The sequence below is a fragment of the Dryas octopetala genome, chromosome 2 (assembly GCF_963921425.1).
Source record: "Dryas octopetala chromosome 2, drDryOcto1.1, whole genome shotgun sequence".
Taxonomy (NCBI): Eukaryota; Viridiplantae; Streptophyta; class Magnoliopsida; order Rosales; family Rosaceae; genus Dryas; species Dryas octopetala.
The window spans coordinates 26,963,080-26,983,244 of record NC_141367.1 but is presented as its reverse complement, the minus strand read 5'-3'; the positions used below and the strand labels follow the sequence as shown (position 1 = coordinate 26,983,244).

Genomic DNA, 20,165 nt, shown 5'->3' with positions numbered 1-20,165 from the left:
TTCCTAACAGAAACCCCCAATCTCATATCTCTTCCCCCCTTCCTCCCTACCCCGATCCCCTCCCAACAGCAAGCTCAGCCTGATTTGGTTTTGGGTAATTTTTTTTTTTTCATTTTCAGATTTTTTGTCTTTATGTAATTGTTTATTTTTGTGGGTTTTTAGTTTTAATCTTTGTTAAATGTTAACTTTTTTTAGTTTTAAACTTTTTAATAATTATTTTAGTAGTAAGAAATAATTTTTATAGTTTTTTGTTATTATTTTTTATTTTTAAAATATAAAATGACCAAATTATCTTTCATCTTAACAGAGTTGACTGATTGTCCCACATTAATACAAATTCTAAATATGTGTCATAAATTAGTACAAATTTAAACTGATATCCTAAACTAAGATTGACCCCAACGTAGATCTCCAGTTTGAATATACGAGCCCTACCCATTCATTGAGATCCTCATTGATTTAACAAAAAATGTGGATGAAAATGACAATTTGACGACCACCCCACACCATTGTCATCCCTAACTCTGGGCTTTTTGTCGTCAATAAAGAGTTTGGGCTCTTAACTAGAGTGGGCCTGATAATGTCAAACCCATCAATCCTGACAGCAATTCCCCCAAACCCTAGAGTCGAGATAGTATATAAGCATAAAGCCCTCCATTTTTTCAGTCCCAGTCTGAGTCCTTCTCTTTTAGCCTGCGCCTCCTCCTCTCCTTCTCTTCCAGGCTCTGACTGCAACCATGCAGATCTTCGTGAAAACCCTAACGGGGAAGACCATCACCCTAGAGGTCGAGTCCTCCGACACCATCGATAATGTGAAGGCAAAGATCCAGGACAAGGAGGGCATCCCGCCGGACCAGCAGCGCCTCATCTTCGCCGGCAAGCAGCTGGAGGACGGCCGCACCCTCGCCGATTACAACATCCAGACGGAGTCGACACTGCACCTGGTGCTCCGCCTCCGCGGTGGCGCTAAGAAGCGCAAGAAGAAGACCTACACCAAGCCAAAGAAGATCAAGCACAAGCACAAGAAGGTCAAGCTCGCCGTGCTCCAGTTCTACAAGGTCGACGACTCCGGCAAGGTCCATAGGCTGAGGAAGGAGTGCCCCAACGCTGAGTGTGGAGCTGGGACTTTCATGGCCAACCATTTTGACAGGCACTACTGCGGCAAGTGTGGCTTGACCTATGTTTATCAGAAGGCTGGCGGTGATTAGAGTTTAGTGATTTTATATTTACATATATCATCATGAATTCTAGTTACGCTACTTTATGGTGTTTTTGTTTTGATTTCATGCTTCGAAACCTCTGAATTTTTAGGTCTTGTCGTTTCTTAAATGACATATTTCGTTTTTCAAATGTTAAATGGTTTGGTTAATCTTAATTTTGTTTGGATTTATGTTTTATTGTTGATGGGCTGATTGATGATGTGATATATTGCTGTTTTTGTCTTGGGAAGTTCAGGCAGAGATAAGCCCATGTTGTTTGCTTGTAGGTGCGCTACGCAGGATGAATGTCATAGAATTTGGATCACATTTTTAATGAAATGCGTTCCTCTAAATTTTCTTTTGATCTTCAATATCCTCTTCTTTTAGCTCCTTTCATTTATCTGCTATGCCTACATTTTATTTTAAATGAAAATTTAGTGATACTTTTTTTGCTTTGATTAATTGAATGCCTTTGATTCTTTTTTCTGTTTTTGGTTTGCATGGAAATTTGTTTTGATCTAGTATTAATTTGTATATTGTTTCTGTTTGTTCTTTTTACAGCCTGCAAATCAAGCCGATATGACCTCAGTGTTCCTTTCAAGGTATTGTTATTATGTTTTGCTTAGCAATGTTTTAATTGCTGCGAATTAGCTTTGTTTTGTTTTGCTTAGCAATGGTAACATATGTGCATTCTCTGAATTTCACATATATGATATGAAGTCATGTTTGATATGTACATAGGGCATGTGACGATGAAATACCGAAATTCCTTTCCTTCTTGGTGAAATTGATGGGTTTAGTCTCCTGCTCAGAATTATTGTACACTCATAAAGTACCGAAACTAGAATTCATTATGATATGTGTAAATATAAAATCCTAAACTTTAATGCTCCCGGCCCGGCTCAATTATTTTAAACCTTAAACTAACAGTAGCCAACAACAGCTATATAAAACTCTCACCCCCTCCCTTATGTCCACCAAGCACCAATAACATCTCCTAGATATCACATTGCTATTGAGGGTTCTGTGTTGGGAGCGTACCGATTTTATCGACGGTCATTCAAGGTCATTAAGTCCGTATTACGTTACTACTTCCAACTAATCACATGACTAAAGCAGTAATCTGGTTCACCGGTTTCAGCATTACGGATCTTTACGGTTTTTTATTCCACTTCAGTGTGAGCCATTTTTTTCTCTCTTTTTTGAAAAAGTCTTGCTTGGTTGAGCTGACCTTGGATGTTAATAAATTTTTTTTTTATTTGTTAACATTCAAGGTTAGCTTAACTAAGCAAGATTTTTTCGAAAGAGAAAAAAAATGGTCACACCGAAGTGGAATCAAAGACCGTAATGGTTCGTAATGTTGAAACTGGTGAACCAGATTACTCCTCTGGTCATGTGATTAGTTGGAAGTAGTACCGTTGTACAGACTTTAATGGCCTTGAATGACCATCGGTAAAATTGGTATGCTCCCAACATAGAACCCTCGATAGCAATGTGATATCTAGGAGATGCCATTGGTGCCTGGTGGACACAGGGGAGGGGGTGAGAGTTATATATAGCTGCTGTTGGCTACAGTTGGTTTAAGGTTTAAAATAATTGAGTCGGGCCGATCCGGCGATCGGCCCGAGCACACGGCATGAATGGGTGGACTGTCTGGTCTGTACACCTCTACATGGAAGAGGTTGACATGTCATGGAAGAGGTCGACAAGTCATGGAAGAGCACTCCAAAGAGGTCGACATGTCATGGATGAGCTCGGATGGAAATGCATCCAAAGAGATCGACATAGCATAGATGAGCTCGGATGGAAGAGTTCGACATGTCATGGAAGAGTTCGACATGTCATGGATGAGCTCGGATGGCAAAGCACTACAAAGAGGTCGACATGTCATGGAAGAGCACTCCAAAGAGGTCGACATGTCATGGATGTGCTCGGGAAGAGCCCTACAAAGAGGTCGACATGTTTGAGCTCGGATGGAAGAGCACTCTAAAGAGGTCGTCGACATGTCATGTTTGAGCTCGGGAAGAGCACTACAAAGAGGTCGACATGTCATGGAAGAGCATCCAAAGGATTTAGGGTGATATATGTATGGTTTATAGCTTCAAAATGATATTCACAAGAATAAATGGGCAGGCTGTTGTTGAAAAAAAATGCTAAGCCTACAGAAAATGATACCCTTGTAGAGGTAAGAGTGGTTTATCCAATTTGTAGTGTTGCATAAGTTGAAGCAGGGCAAGAGTGGTTTATAATAATTAACTATTAAAGTGTCATAATCATGACTTAAATGCCTATGGAGCTGCTGCTTCCACTTTGCTATCCAATTTGATTTATTACCAAATTGCATAAGGTAAGAGTGGTTTATAATCATGACTTAAGTGTGAACTTTTTTATTTGACAAAAATTTGCAGGTTGCATTTTCAATTAATTGATAGATTATGAACTGGATTCAAATATTTGTATTATACTAAATCTGCGTGTATAAATGTGTATTCTTACATATTTTTAAGTATAAATATAAAATATACATTCCATAGTGTATGTTTTTGTGTGTTATGATTGTTGGGGCACTGTGCGGATTTTTGGATTTTATGAGTCTTATTGTGTGTCAGGTTTGATGGAAGCTCGTAAGATCAAAATAAAACGGTGTCTTATAAATCATTTATACTGTTAGGGTTGTCTGAGCAGTGGTGGTTCCATATATTGTTTGGTCTGTGTTTGACATTATACTATCTCTTCCCCAGTTTCTTGGTCAAACGGAAAGCTAGAACTCTAGGAAGAGGTTACTTATGGAGTGGTAATTCAATTGTTGCCTAGGAATTTCTTGCGACTCTTTTTGATGTATTATCCTATATTTTCATTTATCACCGTGTTAATTATATTGATCCAGGAATAGTAGCAGTAGAAGAACAAGATTGAAATTGCTTCCTACTTTGTGGTGGGTTTTGGTAGAGGAACAACCAAATCATTACAGTTTTAATTTATTTAAATTTCATACCTATTTTGTTTTCCCTTCTCTTCCAACATTTGTCTATCCATCCATTGATTTTCTTTGTGAGTTAAAAGTGTTGCACCCCAACAAACTGAAAGAATTGATTTGCAAAAGGTATTGCATTAGGCGGCTATAAATATACTTTTCAAAGGGTGAATTAATTTGATCAGGTTATTTGTTGTTTTCACCTATCCATCCAATGTTGAATGATACACTTTTCAAAGGGTGAATTAAAATTTTTTTCTGGTGGGCTGCTGACTGGTGAATTTTAGCCAAGGGAGTGGTTTTGTGTATATTCTGGGCAAAGGTGTGAGTTTTTGTTCTTGATGGGAATGTTTCTTATGTTTTGAGTTGTTTAATTTTGATGCATACATGTGAATTGTGAAGTATCTAACCGAATTTGCAGATTTGGAAAAGTGAAGAGCATTTTATTGTTTTGGAGTTGAATAATGGTTGCCTATCATTGTCTGTTAATTTAATCCATGGTGCAATTTTAATGACTAGAGTCGGATGGTGCTATCAGAAAAGTAAATGTTTTGTATGATTGATTTAGAAAATGTCGGTAGTGAAATTGAAAAGCCAATAGGAACAAATTTAGGATGAACTTAAGAAAGATGGTGGGAATCTCACGAAGTTTTTCGGGGTACTGGGTATGCCTATTTTTGTTGGCCAGATAATTGATTCTGTCATTTCAAAGAGGCTTCTTTAATTGTTAATGGTAAGTTTGTTACTCTCTGTCATGACTAAAAGGGATAATGTTTAATAGAGTGCTGGGTGGTGTAATGCCTTTCTTCTGGTTCTGGATCCTTTGGGATAAAGTATCAACTTTTCTCACCTAAGTTCTTGTTTCGTTTCTTAAATTGCCGATCAAAATGGAAGCTATTTGCCTTTGAAGTCAAGGTAGCTTTTACTACCTGAACCCTCATATTAGCTGAACTAATATTACATCTTGCTTCCAATTTTGAGTCTTCTAATGTTGTAATATTTATGAGTTTTATTTCTTTTCGTCCCTTTTGCAGCTCAGGTGGTATTTCCTTCTCCAAAAGTTGGTTTGGTGTTCAGATGTCAATGTGTGAGGGTTGACTAGAAACTCAGTGCTACTTTGAGCTGATATTTTGCTTTTGTATAAGCAGGACTAGCAGGTGGAGTCATTGCTGGCATATCCGTGGCAGCAGTTGCTGCAGTGCTGTTATTGGCTGGTTTTATATATTCTGATTTTACCGGAAAAAGAACGAGGACACAAAATTGCTCTTAAGACCATCCGAAGATCAATCTTTTCAAAAATGGGCGTTGTATGTTAATTACTCCCTCCCCTTTCTTTTTTCTAATGAGTGAAAGAGTTCTTCACCGATTTTTTGGATTCAAGTTGCATTTAACTTTAGTGGCCAAAAAAAAAAAGTTGCTTTTAACTTTTGACTCTTCACAGAAGAACACCAGTCAGATAGCTGACTAAGCCCTGTAATTTATGATGTCATCCTTCTCATTTAACATTCATTTATTCTCTTTTATGTTACATAATTACATTTCCCCTTCCTTTCCAAACAAAAGTGGGTATTATATTTATGTTAATATTACTTCTTCTACCTCCTCTCTTTTCCCTCTGGCTCACGTATGGATGTTGGAAGTTGGACTTTATGGTAGTTGTGTTGTGAATTTACCATGAGAGCATCACTCAGCAGTGCAAATTTGTGCTGACGTGGAGATCATTTCCCGGAAATTGTCCAAATAAAACCATGTGATTCAAAAGTTAATTAAATGGAGATCATTAACCCATAAGCCCAACATATGAAAACTTTCTTCAGATTGTGGATAGATGCAACCTTATTGAGAGACTAACATATAAAAAACTGAGGCTTTTTTAATTAATTACGAACTATATATATTGGACATGACTCAACATTCTGAAATTAACACTACTCACACATTATCAAAGGTGGAATTACATCTTGATGATGCCTTTGATTCCTACCAACCATCACAACTAGCTTCCATTCTTTTAGATTCTTTCAGGGGCCTATTAATTCCATACCAGCTGTTTGTCAAGAAGATTTCAAATTTTTTAATTATATGTTACTGTCCATGGGGAAGAACTATTCACAATCATGAATTTATGACTGGCACTCATTTTTGGGCAACAGCAAATATTTTGAAACTACATTTGAGTTTTCAATTCTCAATCTGTGGGGAAGTGGGGACCTTGATCTTGAACTCTCTCACTTACAAGCACATGGGTGAGAGTAAATTTGAGCACAGGGGGGAAGCTGATTGTGAATGAACTAAAATGGTAACGGGTGCAGTAGATGTTGTCATTAAGAGGAAAAGCAAAAAATATAAGAGATGGGAAATGTCTAAAAATAGATAGCACAAAAAGTAGAGGTGAAAGGTTCTTATGTCAATTATACTTGCTGTGTTTCAGGAAAGACAAATTCTAAGATGCCTCTTTTCCTTCTACATGCATCCTTCTAGAAACTTCAAAATGGTAAAACTTGCTGCACTTTCACTTTCATAGGAGAGAGTGAAGGCTCAAAGATATGGGTGAGCCTGAGAGTCAATTAAGGAGAAGAAAACAACACATGAAACAAAGAAGCTCTCTACCTAGTCATTTTACTTACTGCCATTGATAGAACTTAACATCAGAAATAGATAAATGGGCTGCAAAATTGTTACTATTTCACTACTCAGGGCTCACTGGCTCAAGGGTGTGACTGTAATTTGACTAAGGGAGTGCCCCCAGAGTTCAAACATTCTGAAATGCTTCAACATTTACTCATGTACAGTGAAAGCACACGTCTTTTTCCTTAACAACAAGGACAAAATTACTGATTCTACTTGACCATAAGTGACTAAGTAATCATCAAAGAAAGTTAGTGATGTATTAATCCTGATGATCATTGGTGACTTATGACTGTTCTCTAACTTCTATAAATCCCTTCCCTTCTATAACCAAACACCTTCCTATGTTCTGCCCTCTCTCGCCTCTCTCCCTCTCTCTCTAAACAGACTAAACTCTAAAGCACACACACAAGCTCAAACTTACCAAAAATGTCCACACTGAACCATCTCTTTGATCTCCCGGACCAGATTTGTTATGTCCAATGTGGTTTCTGCGCCACCATATTGCTGGTTACTCAACATTGCTTTAATCCTTTACTAATAGATTGAAAAAAGAGTCATATTGTGGTTTCTGTTTCTTACTCATTTTTATTTTGGCCAATGTATAGTTTTACCGATCCATGGATTTGTATCTAAAATGTAGGTAAGTGTGCCATGCAGCAGCTTGTCAATGTTGGTCACGGTCAGATGTGGTCACTGCAGTTGCCTCCTATCTGTCAACATGATGAAAGCCTCATTTCTTCCCCTTCATCTTTTAGCTTCCCTTGGCCAAGATGAGGTATATATATTATTAGTATTTGGCAGATACTATATATCTATCAGATACTATATAACTGAAAATTAATCCTAGTCATATATAATTCAATATCTCTCTAGCTAAGTCTTTACAAACTAGTCCTGGTAAAATCTCCTGCAGCAAAAAGATCAAGAAATCTGCTTAGAAGAAGTGGTGGACACACAGAACCCCTTGGACATGCGCAGCCCATCCATGGTGGTTTCTAACTCTGACAATGAAGAGGAGGACACAATCTCTATGAATCACATTGTCAACAAACGTACATTTAATTTAACCCCACTCGCTAGAATTTGGTGGAACTAAATTGGCTTGATCAACCTTATTTGATTTTTCATTGTTATTCTTATGTAGCCCCAGAGAAGAGACAACGAGCTCCATCGGCTTATAACCATTTTATCAAGTAAGATTTGTAACTTGTAGAAGTTATAAAATTGGCTGATGTGATTCAGGTGATGAGGAGTTTTTATGTGACTGTTCATTTGTGAAACAGAGAGGAGATCAGGAGGCTTAAAGCTGAGAATCCAAACATGACTCACAAGGAAGCATTTAGTACTGCTGCAAAAAATGTACGTTTCAAATCCAACCAACATCATGATGATTAGTACTGAAATTTCATTCTTTTGGCCAACATAACAAAGTCTAAGATAATCTGAATATGCATGTGTGATTGTATATCTAGTGGGCTCAGTTCCCTCCAATTCAGTACAAAGGAGATGGTCCAGATGGAGAGAGCAGCCAGAGAGAGGATCAAAATGTTACATGGCACTCTGATGTCACTGAGGTAATTTATTTAATTATTGACCATACAACAAATATGTAAAAAATATGTGTAAACTTTGAGTTTGATCTGCAGGTTTATTATCCCAAAGGCTGTCACTGTCTTTGTAGTTCAACAACTAAATGCCAAATTTATTATATGAAAGCAGTGTCAAGGCTCTCCTTTAATCCTGTCATGTGTTTGTAATAAATAATTTATGCCACTACTCATGTATGTGTATGCATGACTTTCTGTTATGAAAATTTTCAGGCCCATGAAGATGGCAAAGTTTTCCGTGAAAGAAAGGCCCCAAGGCATTCCATATGGGCAAGGACACCCTTCGAGTGAATGAGGGCTTGACCTAAATTACCATAACAAGAAAGCTGTTTCCTTTTCAAGCCCATGTTTAGGGTTCAAGTCATTTGCTATTTTAGGGTTAGATTCTCTAGGGAATGAGTACAACTGTACAAGTCTCACTGACTGAAAGAAACTCTAGCTTTCAAATGTGTTTACTGATTGTGATGGAATTGATGATACATTTTCTTCAAAACAAGCTCTTCTAGTTCAACTCTGTTGCCAAGTAAATCAAATTTCTCTTTGGTTATAGAGTGCATGCAATTTCCATTCCTGCTAGCTAGGACTCTTACAAGAGGCATTAATTAATGAGACATTGCAAATTTAGGATGTGTTTCAATAATTTGTCATGGTTTTGCTTAACTTAAACTTGCCAATGTTCTTCAATAATTGTTTTGAATGATGTGGTTCAACCACTCATGAAGGTATTGTAAATCTAAAAGACTCTTTCCAGCTAGAGAGTGAGACAGAGGGCAGCTGTCTGATATTGGATGATATATAGATGTTCCATCATGTCCTTAAAATTAATATGGGATACAAGTGAGTCCTGGAAAGCAAATACTTTGGCTACTTGTGTGGAATTTTGTCCTTTTTCTAAATCATTGAACCTTATTTTCATCTGTAATTATAATCTAGGGTAGGGTCTAATCAACTTTCTTCACATACATTTCTATATTTGAGAACACCCACTGACTCACATATATTCACTTCCAGTACCGTTTCCTTCTTGCAACTCTTGGCGCCCTTTGAATATAACTCCCTGAAATTTAATTAAAATACATGCAATTACTAAACCTCAATCAATTTTGAAAAATATAATTGTTAGGAAACACCAGTGCTAGCTGTGTGACTGTGCATATGGAAGTTGTGGTTAGATATACAAATAATTCATTGTATGGATTATTAATTATGATGGTATTGAATGCAACTTGTCAAAACATATCATTAATAAAAAGTATGGTATTCAGCTGGGGTCTTACTCATGAAAGGCCTGGGAGAAATAGAGTGGAAATATGCTTGAAAGAAGTGCCTATTCTCTTTTTGTAGCTCTCTCCACACTGCAGGCATGCATTGGCACACACTAGTGAACAAACTAATAATGAATCTACACACATAACACAACACAACACACAACAACAACAACACAACACACATGACACATGGAGAGAAGAGAAGACGGACCTGTAAGCGTGACCAGTGGCCTAATGCTTGCATGCTCTGCTAGTGCCTTTATGCATTCGTCACGATTCATGTGAAAGAGCAAGCATCTCTCAATAAGATGTTGAACCTGTATGTTTATGTATGTAATTCCATGCAAAAAGTAAGACTACAATCAAATAAAGTTGAAAGTTTTATGTCTTACAAAACGTACGTATAGTTGAGTTTGTGTGTGTGTGTGTGTGAGAGAGAGAGAGAGAGAGAGAGAGAGATTACCATCCTAATGTAGCTTTGTGGTTGGCAATGCAAACATGGCACGAAGTGATGGTTATGAACATTCATGTCTCTTGAACAAAAGGGCATGGATGACTGAAAGAAGAATAGAGAAAACGTACTATATAAAAGAGAGCAAGAAAACAAACACAAGCCAAAAAGTGCAAGGGGGGAAGGATATTTGGAGGCTTATATATATGGGGTTAAAACAAGACGAGAAAGAAAAGAATACTAAGAGTGAATAGTGATTGTACATGTATGTATTGTTATCCACAGGTATCCAAGCGAAGGGCCAAAAGAGCACAAGAAATCCAAACGATAGATTCACCTCATCTCCAAAGAGATAAGAGAAAGGCACAATTGTGTGTACATTTTGATGATGACAAGTCCCTGGGTCTTGGGTAAGCCTAGCCACTTGATGACTTGAACCACCAACCAGCTCTGACCTCTGGCTAGCTAGCTACCTAGCTAGGCCCTCCTCCCTCCTACAAAACAAACCCCAATATTTCATTTGCTACCTATTTCTGGGTCCTACATTCTCTACTTACTCGCCAGTTGCTATGATTTAATGTGTATTGCTAGTGGTCCTTAATTGTGTGCACCATGCTTGAGCTAGCTAGGCCTCTCGATTTAAGCATACCATATCCTCTTCTCCATTATTGATGAATCAATTATAACGTTACGATCATGGTGATGGAGATCCTTGGTTGCCATTATTGTGAGATAATGGGTTTTTATTTATTTTAAGCATACCCACTTAACAATTTAGAAGAGAAATATTGGAGTCGGCATAAATTAGGTTTCTGATCATGTATTTCATTCAAATACGCATCATGTCATGGAAATGTATTTCCAATATTTGATTAGATTCGGAATTTGGGTCAACCAAGTCCGTCCATTGACAAAAGGCAAATCGCCCCAACTTTTCACATGTAATGAGTAATGACTAGTGAAGAGGTTGAGCCCGGCACAAACAACCAAAAATAGAAGAGGCAAATGGCAAGCAAGCAAAAACGTGATTGACCAGATGGTAGCATATAGAGCACCATCATGGCGTAGGCGGCTAAAGCCACCGTGTTATCAACGACAAACAATGAATCCAAGCATTAATCTGTAATTATATTACACATAATACCTTACCACCCATCCATCATTGAATAGATTATTATTCTATTTCTATCGACAACTGTTGTTATCTTTGTGCCCACGTTTATTTTGAAAAGTAGCACAACCAAAGGCAAAGGGAGAGCCTCCTGTCCAACACTAACATTTACTGAAAAGGAAAGCGATGCCCAATATTTGTAATGTAACCCATCCATTACAAACGGAAAAATAAAAATAAAAAGGATGTAGCTAATGGTTTGAATTTTCAATGGATAGTAATTCAAGGGTTTAACACTCAAATTCATTTGGGTGGGTCAGTTTAGGTGTTATTTGCTTATGACTTTGGTATGCGACCTACAGAGAGGAAAACATCTAGTAACTTGGGTTATGAAAATGACAAGTTTCCCAACTTATGAGATTTCTTACGAATTCAGCGCAAAAAAAACAAGAATGAGAAAGGAGCGAAAATTGCTACAACTTCTAAACTTGAGAACTAGTGTTATGTGCCAATACCTTTGGGCCCAGTGACACCTTCTCCTTTAAGAACAAGAACCGATGATGAGTTGAGGAGTTTACTTCTGGGCAGGTGGGAGTGAAAGAAATGATATTACTTCTAAATGACTTCACTCCTATCACTAATATGCATTCAACTCCAACTCCACATCCTTCCTTTGTGGACAGTACCAGAACATCCATTACTTACTAAGGTTGTCATATTTTATGCTCTGGAACAAAATTCAACAGCCCTCATTCAAACATGAATGCATACCAACATTATGCATATCCAATCCATGTCCTTTGTCTTTCCCTCCCTTCTTCACCTAAATAGCAAGGATCATATACATCGACCAACAAACACCATTTACAACAACACAATTTCTCACAAGCATTCAGTCTTTCATTCTATTTAATAGCAAAAGGTTCATAAGAGCAGCAACATACGTTCATACCTCAAGCCCATCCCACAAGTATCTCCCTACATCTGGATTACCTTATTAGACCTATTCCAAGCATGGTAATAAGGACCAAGACTGCTCCAGACAAAATGAGATGAAATACTCACTCACAGACTAAGACACTTAACAAAAAAAAAAAAAAATCAAATACAACCAACATCTGGCCACTTGATACACCATAAGCTTCCTCAACTGGTTTCGGACTTCTCCAAAGCTGTAACGAAGTGAAGTGTCAGTAGAAATAAATATTTCACCGAAACTTGTGGTAGATTGTGTGTGTGTGTGTGTATGAGTGAGAGAGAGAGAGAGAGAGAGAGAGAGAGAGAGAGAGAGAGAGAAAGGAATTACTATTGTAGTTCAGAAGCTTCTCAATGAGGTCGACATGAGTCATGAGCATGCGTCGACAGCAATAACGGACCAACCCCAATGCATCAAGTGCATCTCTGCATTCCAAGAAATAATAACCAGTAACTAAAACTTACTTTTAGGACCAAATTGATAACTATATTCCAACCATTACGGCTGGCTGTCGACTACTAGTGAAGAGTACACTCCTAAAATTGATACTAGTACATGATTGTGTGCAGGTTAAATCAACAAATGTATTAAAATTCCAATAGTATAGACACATTTGTATGCCTACAAATCCAACAGTAACTAATAATGTAAACAAATTATGCACTTTTCAAGGATCTATAAACTTTACCCAGCTGATTACTCTATCGAAATTAAAAATTGAGCATTGCCCATCTACAAACTTAAGCTCATTAATTATGTGGGTTTCCCCAATTGTATTATAAGCACATCAAGCCAGGAATAGTAAGGTACAATGCAATAATAAATAACGTTATTGAATATTAAAAATTGGGCAACTCACCCTTCGGGATAATCTGCTTGCAGAAGGTCCAGATACGTGTCCCATTTGTTTCCAATGACCTAAAATTAAACGTACAAAATACCAATTTACTACTAATCCAATATTTTGCGAGGTTAGGTCAGCCCAAAAGCAACAAAATTCAGAGAGAATTCGAAACGTTGAACGAAACAGAAGGCGGAGGAAACCCTAGGGTTAGGTTAAGGGCGTAGGGCGTACCTTGCCGCAGGTGAAACAGCGCACTGGGATGATCATCTTCCTTTGCCCTAAGTGCGGAGTCTCGTTCTTCAGTCTTCAACTCTTCGCGTGTGTTTCTGTTAAGGGTTTTTAGGAGGTTTACACTTTAAAGGGGAAACATGACTCGGGTCGAGTTTTAAGGGCCGGGATAATGTCCGCCTCAGACCCATTTGTATGTTCCGGCCCGTATTAAGAGTATTAGTACTTTTTTGTACAATATTTATTTAGGAGCTTGTCCAATAAAAAAAAAAAGTGAAGAAAACGTTTGAATCCATAGAAAAAAAAAAAAAAAAACTCAAATCATTGTAAACATCACTTCAAATCGAATTCAACTTGAGAATGAGAGGCAATATTTTGAGAAATACAGGTGTTACTCGTAATTATCAATAAGGGAATGAGATAAAGTTGAAGAAATCGAGATTTATATATATTGTATGATGCTGACTATATAAGGGAATAATGGACTTTAATATTTTATTGTACCATGCTGATCCATTTCTATAAACTTTTCATTTATCAAAAATAAATTCTAAAATTGTGAATCATTATTAAAGGATGTGTTTAACTTGTTTATATCATTATTAAATTCTATGATAAATTATTTTACATTAATACTATATCGGGAATGTTTAATGTTAGGTGTTGTTAGATGTTGTTCCATATCGCTAAAGAACTACTTAGATGAGTTGGGATGTTTATAAGTCTCGAACAATCTTCACCTCTTAAACATACTTTTAATTTTGGAGTTGAGTTAGACTTATAAATTTTTAACATGGTATCAGAACATAATTGAAATTAAGTTAGGCCCATAGATTCCTAACATTTAGCTTGATTGTATTGTAGGTCTCAAGTCTCAACTATTCATGTATAATATTTGAGTTTGACATAATATATATGTATAAACAAAATTTATAAAAATTAGAGGCTAATTGGGTGATTCGCCTACCCTGATTGACTCACTAACCCTCCATTGTTTTTGAAGAAAAATTTGGCCAAAGATTAATGCAAGGCCATGCCCCATTCAGGCATTCAAATGTCCAATGACATGTCGAAACGCATGTGAGCTCCATCCACATTCCACACACATACACAGCTTTAGACGACACCCACTATGATTTGTACTATGCGGAGTTTGGGCTGCCTGCTAAATAATAAAAGATTACTTTCATACATATCGTAATAATCAACATCTTGAAAATTCGAGATAAGTAGAAGAAGAAATGTTCAGATGTGGCAGCATTCTCATTTTTGCTGATGCTGCCAAAATAAATTACTTTTTATCCAAGCAACATAACTTTAGTAGTATCCTTGGGGCTTTGTCCACCTTCAATTTTTTAATACATATCTCATAGTGGGAGATTGCCATTAAAATTCAACTAAAATCATAAATGCCAAAGCCACAAGGCCCATAACTTTGGTTTAACAGTGATGCTAAGTGCATCATATGTTTAGTATCACATGTGTATAAAATATATATTACTTTTACTAAAGATGTTATATATATGTGACACAGAAATGTAGTATAAATAGTTTTAATCAAATTTTGAGGGAGGTAATTTAGGACAATATTAATTGTTTTTTCCAAGTCAAAACACACAAAAACTTCATTGGTAATTGTTAAACTCTCCATTCAATATTATAATTGTAATAGTTATTAACTTTTCAGCCAAGTTTGTGATGGTTTTTCCTTAACAAAATTTTTGATTATTTATTTTCTTTTACCTTTTATCATTTTACCTTCATAATAAATGTATAATACTATATTTCGTTTCTAATAAAAGGCATTTCTAGATTTTCAAAAGTTACAACAATAACATACATAGTAAAATCCCTATAACAGTATGGTAGTTTGGAATGAAAAAGGGAAAAATAGGATCGAATGTTTCATAATTGCTATTGGACAGCCGATTTGGTGTTTGGTTTTATGGTTTTTGCTCACACCATGAAAGCAAAGTTGGTAAATGGTTGTACCACAAAAAAAAAAGTTGGTAAATGGTCAATAAATAGAGAATGATGAGAATCATAATAATAAAACGCAATATTGGACTAGTCTCTAACCTCGGCTTAGCACTGAACCTTTTAAATTGAACAATTTTGTTATAAAAATATTTATGATGGTTGAAGTTGAACAATTTATGTTGATATAGAAAATGGTTTTAAATAAGTCGACGTGGTTGGTCCGTTATGTCGAATTCCGTGAATGAAGGGGGTTTGATTGGCTCCGTCCGCCTGTCCGCTTTCTGACGCACCCGCCAAAATTTACCCGCCAACAACAAAGCGGGTGGTTCGTGTGGGACCCACGGGATTGAGTCAGGCATGACTATGAGCGCTATTCGCATTTAGCAGCCCAACCCCCCATTTCCCGCTTTTATATTTAATTCTGACCGATCCTCTGCCTCTGCTCATGGGCCTCGTACCCACCACCCCACCACGACATCTACTCACAATAATAATAATTAATAATAATCCAAAATTTCATAAACACCCCAAACTACCCATGCTTTGCCTTGCCCTTGCTCTCATCAAAACGACCCGTTTTTGTCTCTTCGTGTGCACTGCTGCAGAGAATGCTGACGTGTCCTTTTTTTTATAATTGTTTCCCAACTCATCGTTATTTCCTATAAAACCGGGGAATGGCTGTTCGTGGATTTAATTAATTAGAGGCTTATTATGACTCAACACCCAAGCTCTACTGTAAAAATTAAGTAATCAAACAACTGGCATTAAGAAAGGTATAGTTAAATAATGGATAAACATCACCTGCAGAACTGCTTGGGTAAGTGGTTTCTTTAGCGTCCTCAACTACAAATTTAGTTCAATTTTTGTTTTTTTATAACAATTTTTAAACGGTTACAACTTACAAGTGATATAAACTGTGTGGAGTCCGCTCTCATTTGTTATTTAGGACGTTGCCAATTTGCCATTTCTTTTTTAATTTGTTGATTTTGATTTTTTAAATAGAAGGTAAAAAAGAAAAAATGGAAAATAAAGAGAGAGAGAGAAAACGGAAATCCGTTTGCGTAACCACACGAGAGGCGATATGCATCTTTTGTTTGGATTGGATGAATAATATTTGGGCTTGGGCACTCCTCTCCCACTCTCATCATCTTCCTCCTCCTTCCTACCATCCCCTTCCTTATTCCTCTCTCTCTCTCTCTCTCTCTCCCATCTCCATAAATTAATAACTACACTCTTCTTTCCTCGGTTACTATTACCAGATCGCTCTCTCTCTATTCTTCTTCTTCTTCTTCCACGGATCACTTCTTTTGATCTCTTTCTGCGTCTTGCATTTCAGTAGCTGACTGGGTCTCTGCAGATCACTTCCTTGAAGATCCTAAACGATCGGTCCCCTTCTCTTATCCAAAAAGCACTACATTTTTTGAGGTACATATCTATTTGTTTCCTCCTGGATTTGGAACTCTTACTCGAAACGTTTGTTTTGGGTTTCTGGGTATATGAATATTTGAGTTGCTATGGGTTTGCAGGATCTGGGTCAGCACTCGTTTTTTCCTGAGACTCGGTTTAAAGGGAAAGCATATTGATTATTGAGGTAACTTGTTCTATCTGTGACGCCCCTGCACTTACGTTTTTTGGGTTATTAATCATTTATTGTTGTTTTTTTGGTAATATTATGTGGAAAAGGAATCTCTTTTTCATTACGAGATGAGATAGACATTGAATTCATATTGTAAAAGATCTTAAGCTTGGATTTTTTCTCTGTTGAGATTGATATCTTCTTTACTTTCCTGATTTTTAGGATTCCAAACTCTTAACTTGGAAAAGTTTTTCTTGCTTCTTTCCATTTATGCATCTTTTGATTTATCGATCGAGCTTCCTTTTGTGGCTGCCCATCCTTGAATCTATGATATGCTCTGATGTTTAACGTTTATGGTATGCAGTGCATCTATAATTGCAGTTCTTGCTGGTTGATGCCATGGATTTATATGGAATCATTTGATTAGTTATTTGGCTGTTTTTGTTTTTTTGTTTTTTTCCTTCCGATCATGTCCAGAGTAATGTTTAGTGTTAAATTGTTCCCAACACTGGTGGCAGGAGGCCACAAGCTTGACTTCAATGTCTCCTGGAATATATTGATTGATGATGATGATGATTGAAGTTGCAGATTTTAGATGTACAGCTGATCTAAACATATTGAGACTTGTATGTTTGCTGTGCATTCAGGCATCTTGTTTTGATCATCTGAGTTCTTGAATTTTTATGTTGTGCATGCTTATCTGGTTGCAAGCTTCTGCATATATACACGTGCGTTGACGAGCATCCAACACAAGTGCCGTTGTTCCTCCCACTATGGGCTTAGCTCTGAACTTAATTCCAAATTCAACAACACCAACTCATTATAACTTGAACCATGTTCAGTGCCCTCTTACCAACTCATGACTAAGCATTATAGTACATAACTATTTCCAAGACAGTATCCCAATATGTGTGGTGAGATCCATTTTCACAAGGCACTTGATCAGAGATGCGGAATAAGACCTGCATTGACAGGGTCTTCGTAACTTCGACTCTTAAGCTACTTAATATTTGAAAAGCCCCCTCATAGAGAGGGTGGAGCCTTGCATGCCTTTTAGAAGATTATTTTGAATTGGGTAAAAATTCTTTGGTTCTATTTTTTTTGTTGGATCTCAGTTGTTTTATAGGCATTCTTCACAAGCTTTTCACCATTTCTAGCTTGTCATAATTCAGATAAATTTTCTCCTTTTCCAGGTCTATTCTTGCTGTTTATTTTACCTACATTCGCACAAAGCAAATAATTTGAGGATATTAGTTTGTCTTCTTGTAAGATGTTGAGAGGCAACAATGGTAATCCCATGCTTCCAGTTTTCCTGGACGAAAATCGCTTCCCCTATTCGACAAATGCTTCAAATCAACTGCAGTTGTTTGGAAATGGTGAGATCTCTACGGTCTTTGTGTCTATATTCTGTGTTCTGTGTTCCAGTTAGAATTAATTTAGATTCTTTGGTTTTAATCATCTGCAAACCTTTGAAGCCCTCACATTGTAACTTAAATCTTTCTTCAGCATCAAATTTTCCCTACCTAGAATTCCTTATATTTGGACTTGACTAATAAGAATTGTTAATTTATGTTGCAGTACCAGCTGGATGTAATGTTGATCCAGTAAATTATTTTGGAACTGAGCATATCACTCCCATGCTTCGGCCTAATAAACGAAGCAGGGAAATAGAAGATATCTCCAGACAGCAGAAGCTTCAGATTTCTTCGAACTATAATGTCTGTCAAGACGAAGCTGGTTCAGGTTTGGATCGCTCAGCTAGCATTCCAAATCCAAACCCTGTATCAACAGGGTTAAGGCTATCGTATGACGATGATGAACGCAACTCATCTGTTACTTCTGCCAGTGGAAGTATGACAGCAGCACCTTCAATCCTTTTCTCCCTAGGCGACAATGTTAGGACCGAGCTTGATAGGCAGAAGGAAGAGTTTGATCAGTACATCAAAATTCAGGTATTTATGTCCTCCAAGTACAAAAATCCATTATTCTTAGTGGCCATTTTATAATTTATACTGTTGGTATTTGATGTCTTTCAGGAGCATAATCTATATATTTTCCGAATCATGAATGAGTAATTTGTTACCACTTTCCATCTTAAACTATTGTATATTGGTTCTTTTACTTTTCCCGAATCCATAGTATTACTCTGAAGCAGTAGATGAGCTTTATTTATGGATGATGGTTTGCTACTGTTATTTGCTCATGTAAATTAATCTTGGATGCTCATAAAACAGGAGGAGCACTTGGCAAAGGGGGTAAGGGACATGAAGCAGAGACATATGGCTTCTTTCCTTACTGCTATAGAGAAAGGTGTCAGCAAAAAGATACGTGAGAAAGACTTTGAAATTGAGAACATGAACCGTAAGAACCGAGAATTGGTTGAGAGAATAAAACAGGTGGCTGTAGAAGCCCAGAATTGGCACTACAGAGCAAAGTATAATGAGTCAGTTGTTAATGTGCTGAAGAGCAACCTCCAGCAAGCAATTTCACAGGGTGCTGACCAAGGGAAGGAGGGATTTGGAGACAGCGAAGTCGATGATGCGGCCTCATACATTGATCCAAATAACTACCTGACGATTCCAGTTGGGCCCGTGAAATCTTTATCCAAGGATTACCTAGGCTTAAAGGAGCAACTGGCTAGCAGAACATGCAAAGCATGCAGAACAAAGGAGGTCTCCATCTTGTTGATGCCTTGTAGGCACCTGTGTTTATGTAAGGACTGTGATGGGTTCATCAGTATTTGCCCTGTATGTGAGTCAATGAAAACTGCTAGTTTCCAAGTGTACTTGTCCTAAATTATGAAGCAAGTAACTTAAAAAGGAAAAATCATTCGCACTGTTGATATATAATATATGTGATTTTGTTTCCTTGAAATCTAAACTTGTATGCGGAGTATCAGCTAGTTGTCTTCCCGGAATGAGTTTAGGCTTCTGTTGGGTGTTTATTTCATTTTAATTGAATAAATTTATCTATTCGCATACTAATAAGTTTATTCCAGGTGGCCTTAAATCTTTTGTTGACTTGTCATCTCCATATGCTCCCTACCAGAACCATATATTTCATGTGAAAGATTAATGTCATTTTTCACTTTTCAAAGAGTCAAGTTACATTCAGGCAAGCATTGGGCTTTCCAGGCCCGATGCTTAAGCGTTTGGGTCCATTTGTTTCCAAATGCGGAGAATCTGAATGCCGAGTTGCTGACTTGAGAAGGCAACTGCAATATATACAGATTATAGTAGACACTTATAATTATTAAAAAGAAAAAAAAGGGTGTCACAGGAACCAGGATTTACATTCTGTAATCTGTATATACCATTCAT

The 20,165-nt window shown here is 37.1% G+C and overlaps 5 protein-coding genes across 10 annotated transcripts; 3 read left to right on the top strand and 2 right to left on the bottom strand.

Annotated features, from left to right (window-relative positions):
- Window positions 1-631: 631 nt before the first annotated feature.
- LOC147294945 (ubiquitin-ribosomal protein eS31 fusion protein-like) lies at window positions 632-5,780 on the top strand. Of its 5 annotated transcripts, none has more exons than XR_015120650.1 (4): window positions 632-1,200; window positions 1,761-1,801; window positions 1,941-5,088; window positions 5,208-5,780. XR_015120650.1 is itself a non-coding variant. In XM_086233859.1 (3 exons), exons 1-3 carry the CDS (start codon window positions 738-740, stop codon window positions 1,947-1,949), a joined length of 513 nt encoding a protein of 170 aa, XP_086089985.1. In that variant the 5' UTR covers window positions 632-737; the 3' UTR covers window positions 1,950-5,780. The 5 variants fall into 5 exon arrangements, 3 of the variants coding, with proteins under 3 accessions (XP_086089985.1, XP_086089986.1, XP_086089987.1); XR_015120651.1 differs by having other exon boundaries at window positions 1,941-3,384; window positions 5,208-5,774; XM_086233859.1 differs by having other exon boundaries at window positions 1,941-5,780.
- A 616-nt stretch (window positions 5,781-6,396) lies between these two features.
- On the top strand, window positions 6,397-9,015 carry INO (Plant-specific transcription factor YABBY family protein). The gene is made up of 7 exons (XM_086233864.1): window positions 6,397-7,311; window positions 7,445-7,579; window positions 7,718-7,856; window positions 7,949-7,997; window positions 8,088-8,163; window positions 8,277-8,378; window positions 8,625-9,015. The coding sequence occupies exons 1-7, from the start codon at window positions 7,231-7,233 to the stop codon at window positions 8,700-8,702; spliced, it is 660 nt and encodes a 219-aa protein (XP_086089990.1). The 5' UTR covers window positions 6,397-7,230; the 3' UTR covers window positions 8,703-9,015.
- Window positions 9,016-9,163: 148 nt separating this feature from the next.
- LOC147294943 (uncharacterized) lies at window positions 9,164-10,312 on the bottom strand. Its single transcript, XM_086233863.1, has 4 exons — window positions 10,143-10,312; window positions 9,891-9,996; window positions 9,689-9,766; window positions 9,164-9,468 (listed from the first exon to the last, which is right to left on the bottom strand). Exons 1-4 carry the CDS (start codon window positions 10,227-10,229, stop codon window positions 9,413-9,415), a joined length of 327 nt encoding a protein of 108 aa, XP_086089989.1. The 5' UTR covers window positions 10,230-10,312; the 3' UTR covers window positions 9,164-9,412.
- Window positions 10,313-12,119: 1,807 nt separating this feature from the next.
- Window positions 12,120-13,408, bottom strand: LOC147294942 (DNA-directed RNA polymerase subunit 10-like protein). Its single transcript, XM_086233493.1, has 4 exons — window positions 13,293-13,408; window positions 13,077-13,135; window positions 12,548-12,642; window positions 12,120-12,413 (listed from the first exon to the last, which is right to left on the bottom strand). Exons 1-4 carry the CDS (start codon window positions 13,326-13,328, stop codon window positions 12,388-12,390), a joined length of 216 nt encoding a protein of 71 aa, XP_086089619.1. The 5' UTR covers window positions 13,329-13,408; the 3' UTR covers window positions 12,120-12,387.
- Window positions 13,409-16,274: 2,866 nt separating this feature from the next.
- Window positions 16,275-19,673, top strand: LOC147294941 (E3 ubiquitin-protein ligase BOI-like). 2 transcript variants are annotated; one of them, XM_086232392.1, is made up of 6 exons: window positions 16,275-16,694; window positions 16,796-16,860; window positions 17,493-17,920; window positions 18,039-18,221; window positions 18,424-18,797; window positions 19,080-19,673. In XM_086232392.1, exons 4-6 carry the CDS (start codon window positions 18,116-18,118, stop codon window positions 19,638-19,640), a joined length of 1,041 nt encoding a protein of 346 aa, XP_086088518.1. In that variant the 5' UTR covers window positions 16,275-16,694; window positions 16,796-16,860; window positions 17,493-17,920; window positions 18,039-18,115; the 3' UTR covers window positions 19,641-19,673. The 2 variants fall into 2 exon arrangements, with proteins under 2 accessions (XP_086088518.1, XP_086088517.1); XM_086232391.1 differs by lacking the exon at window positions 17,493-17,920.
- The last annotated feature ends 492 nt before the right edge of the window (window positions 19,674-20,165 follow it).

What these genes read in the sequence shown, in the direction of transcription:
- LOC147294941 (XM_086232391.1), top strand. Translation starts at nt 18,116, where the DNA reads ATGTTGAGAGGCAACAATGGTAATCCCATGCTTCCAGTTTTCCTGGAC. An exon ending in ACTGCAGTTGTTTGGAAATG is followed by an intron (nt 18,222 to 18,423) that starts GTGAGATCTCTA and finishes TTTATGTTGCAG; the next exon opens with TACCAGCTGGATGTAATGTT. An exon ending in ATCAGTACATCAAAATTCAG is followed by an intron (nt 18,798 to 19,079) that starts GTATTTATGTCC and finishes CTCATAAAACAG; the next exon opens with GAGGAGCACTTGGCAAAGGG.
- LOC147294943 (XM_086233863.1), bottom strand. Translation starts at nt 10,229, where the DNA reads ATGCCCTTTTGTTCAAGAGACATGAATGTTCATAACCATCACTTCGTG. An exon ending in GCCACTGGTCACGCTTACAG is followed by an intron (nt 9,767 to 9,890) that starts GTCCGTCTTCTC and finishes GCATGCCTGCAG; the next exon opens with TGTGGAGAGAGCTACAAAAA. An exon ending in TTCTCCCAGGCCTTTCATGA is followed by an intron (nt 9,469 to 9,688) that starts GTAAGACCCCAG and finishes ATTAAATTTCAG; the next exon opens with GGAGTTATATTCAAAGGGCG.
- LOC147294942 (XM_086233493.1), bottom strand. Translation starts at nt 13,328, where the DNA reads ATGATCATCCCAGTGCGCTGTTTCACCTGCGGCAAG. An exon ending in GCTGTTTCACCTGCGGCAAG is followed by an intron (nt 13,136 to 13,292) that starts GTACGCCCTACG and finishes GTTTAATTTTAG; the next exon opens with GTCATTGGAAACAAATGGGA. An exon ending in CAAGCAGATTATCCCGAAGG is followed by an intron (nt 12,643 to 13,076) that starts GTGAGTTGCCCA and finishes CTTGGAATGCAG; the next exon opens with AGATGCACTTGATGCATTGG.
- INO (XM_086233864.1), top strand. Translation starts at nt 7,231, where the DNA reads ATGTCCACACTGAACCATCTCTTTGATCTCCCGGACCAGATTTGTTAT. An exon ending in GCTTATAACCATTTTATCAA is followed by an intron (nt 7,998 to 8,087) that starts GTAAGATTTGTA and finishes TTTGTGAAACAG; the next exon opens with AGAGGAGATCAGGAGGCTTA. An exon ending in GGCACTCTGATGTCACTGAG is followed by an intron (nt 8,379 to 8,624) that starts GTAATTTATTTA and finishes GAAAATTTTCAG; the next exon opens with GCCCATGAAGATGGCAAAGT.
- LOC147294945 (XM_086233859.1), top strand. Translation starts at nt 738, where the DNA reads ATGCAGATCTTCGTGAAAACCCTAACGGGGAAGACCATCACCCTAGAG. An exon ending in TGTTTATCAGAAGGCTGGCG is followed by an intron (nt 1,201 to 1,760) that starts GTGATTAGAGTT and finishes TTCTTTTTACAG; the next exon opens with CCTGCAAATCAAGCCGATAT.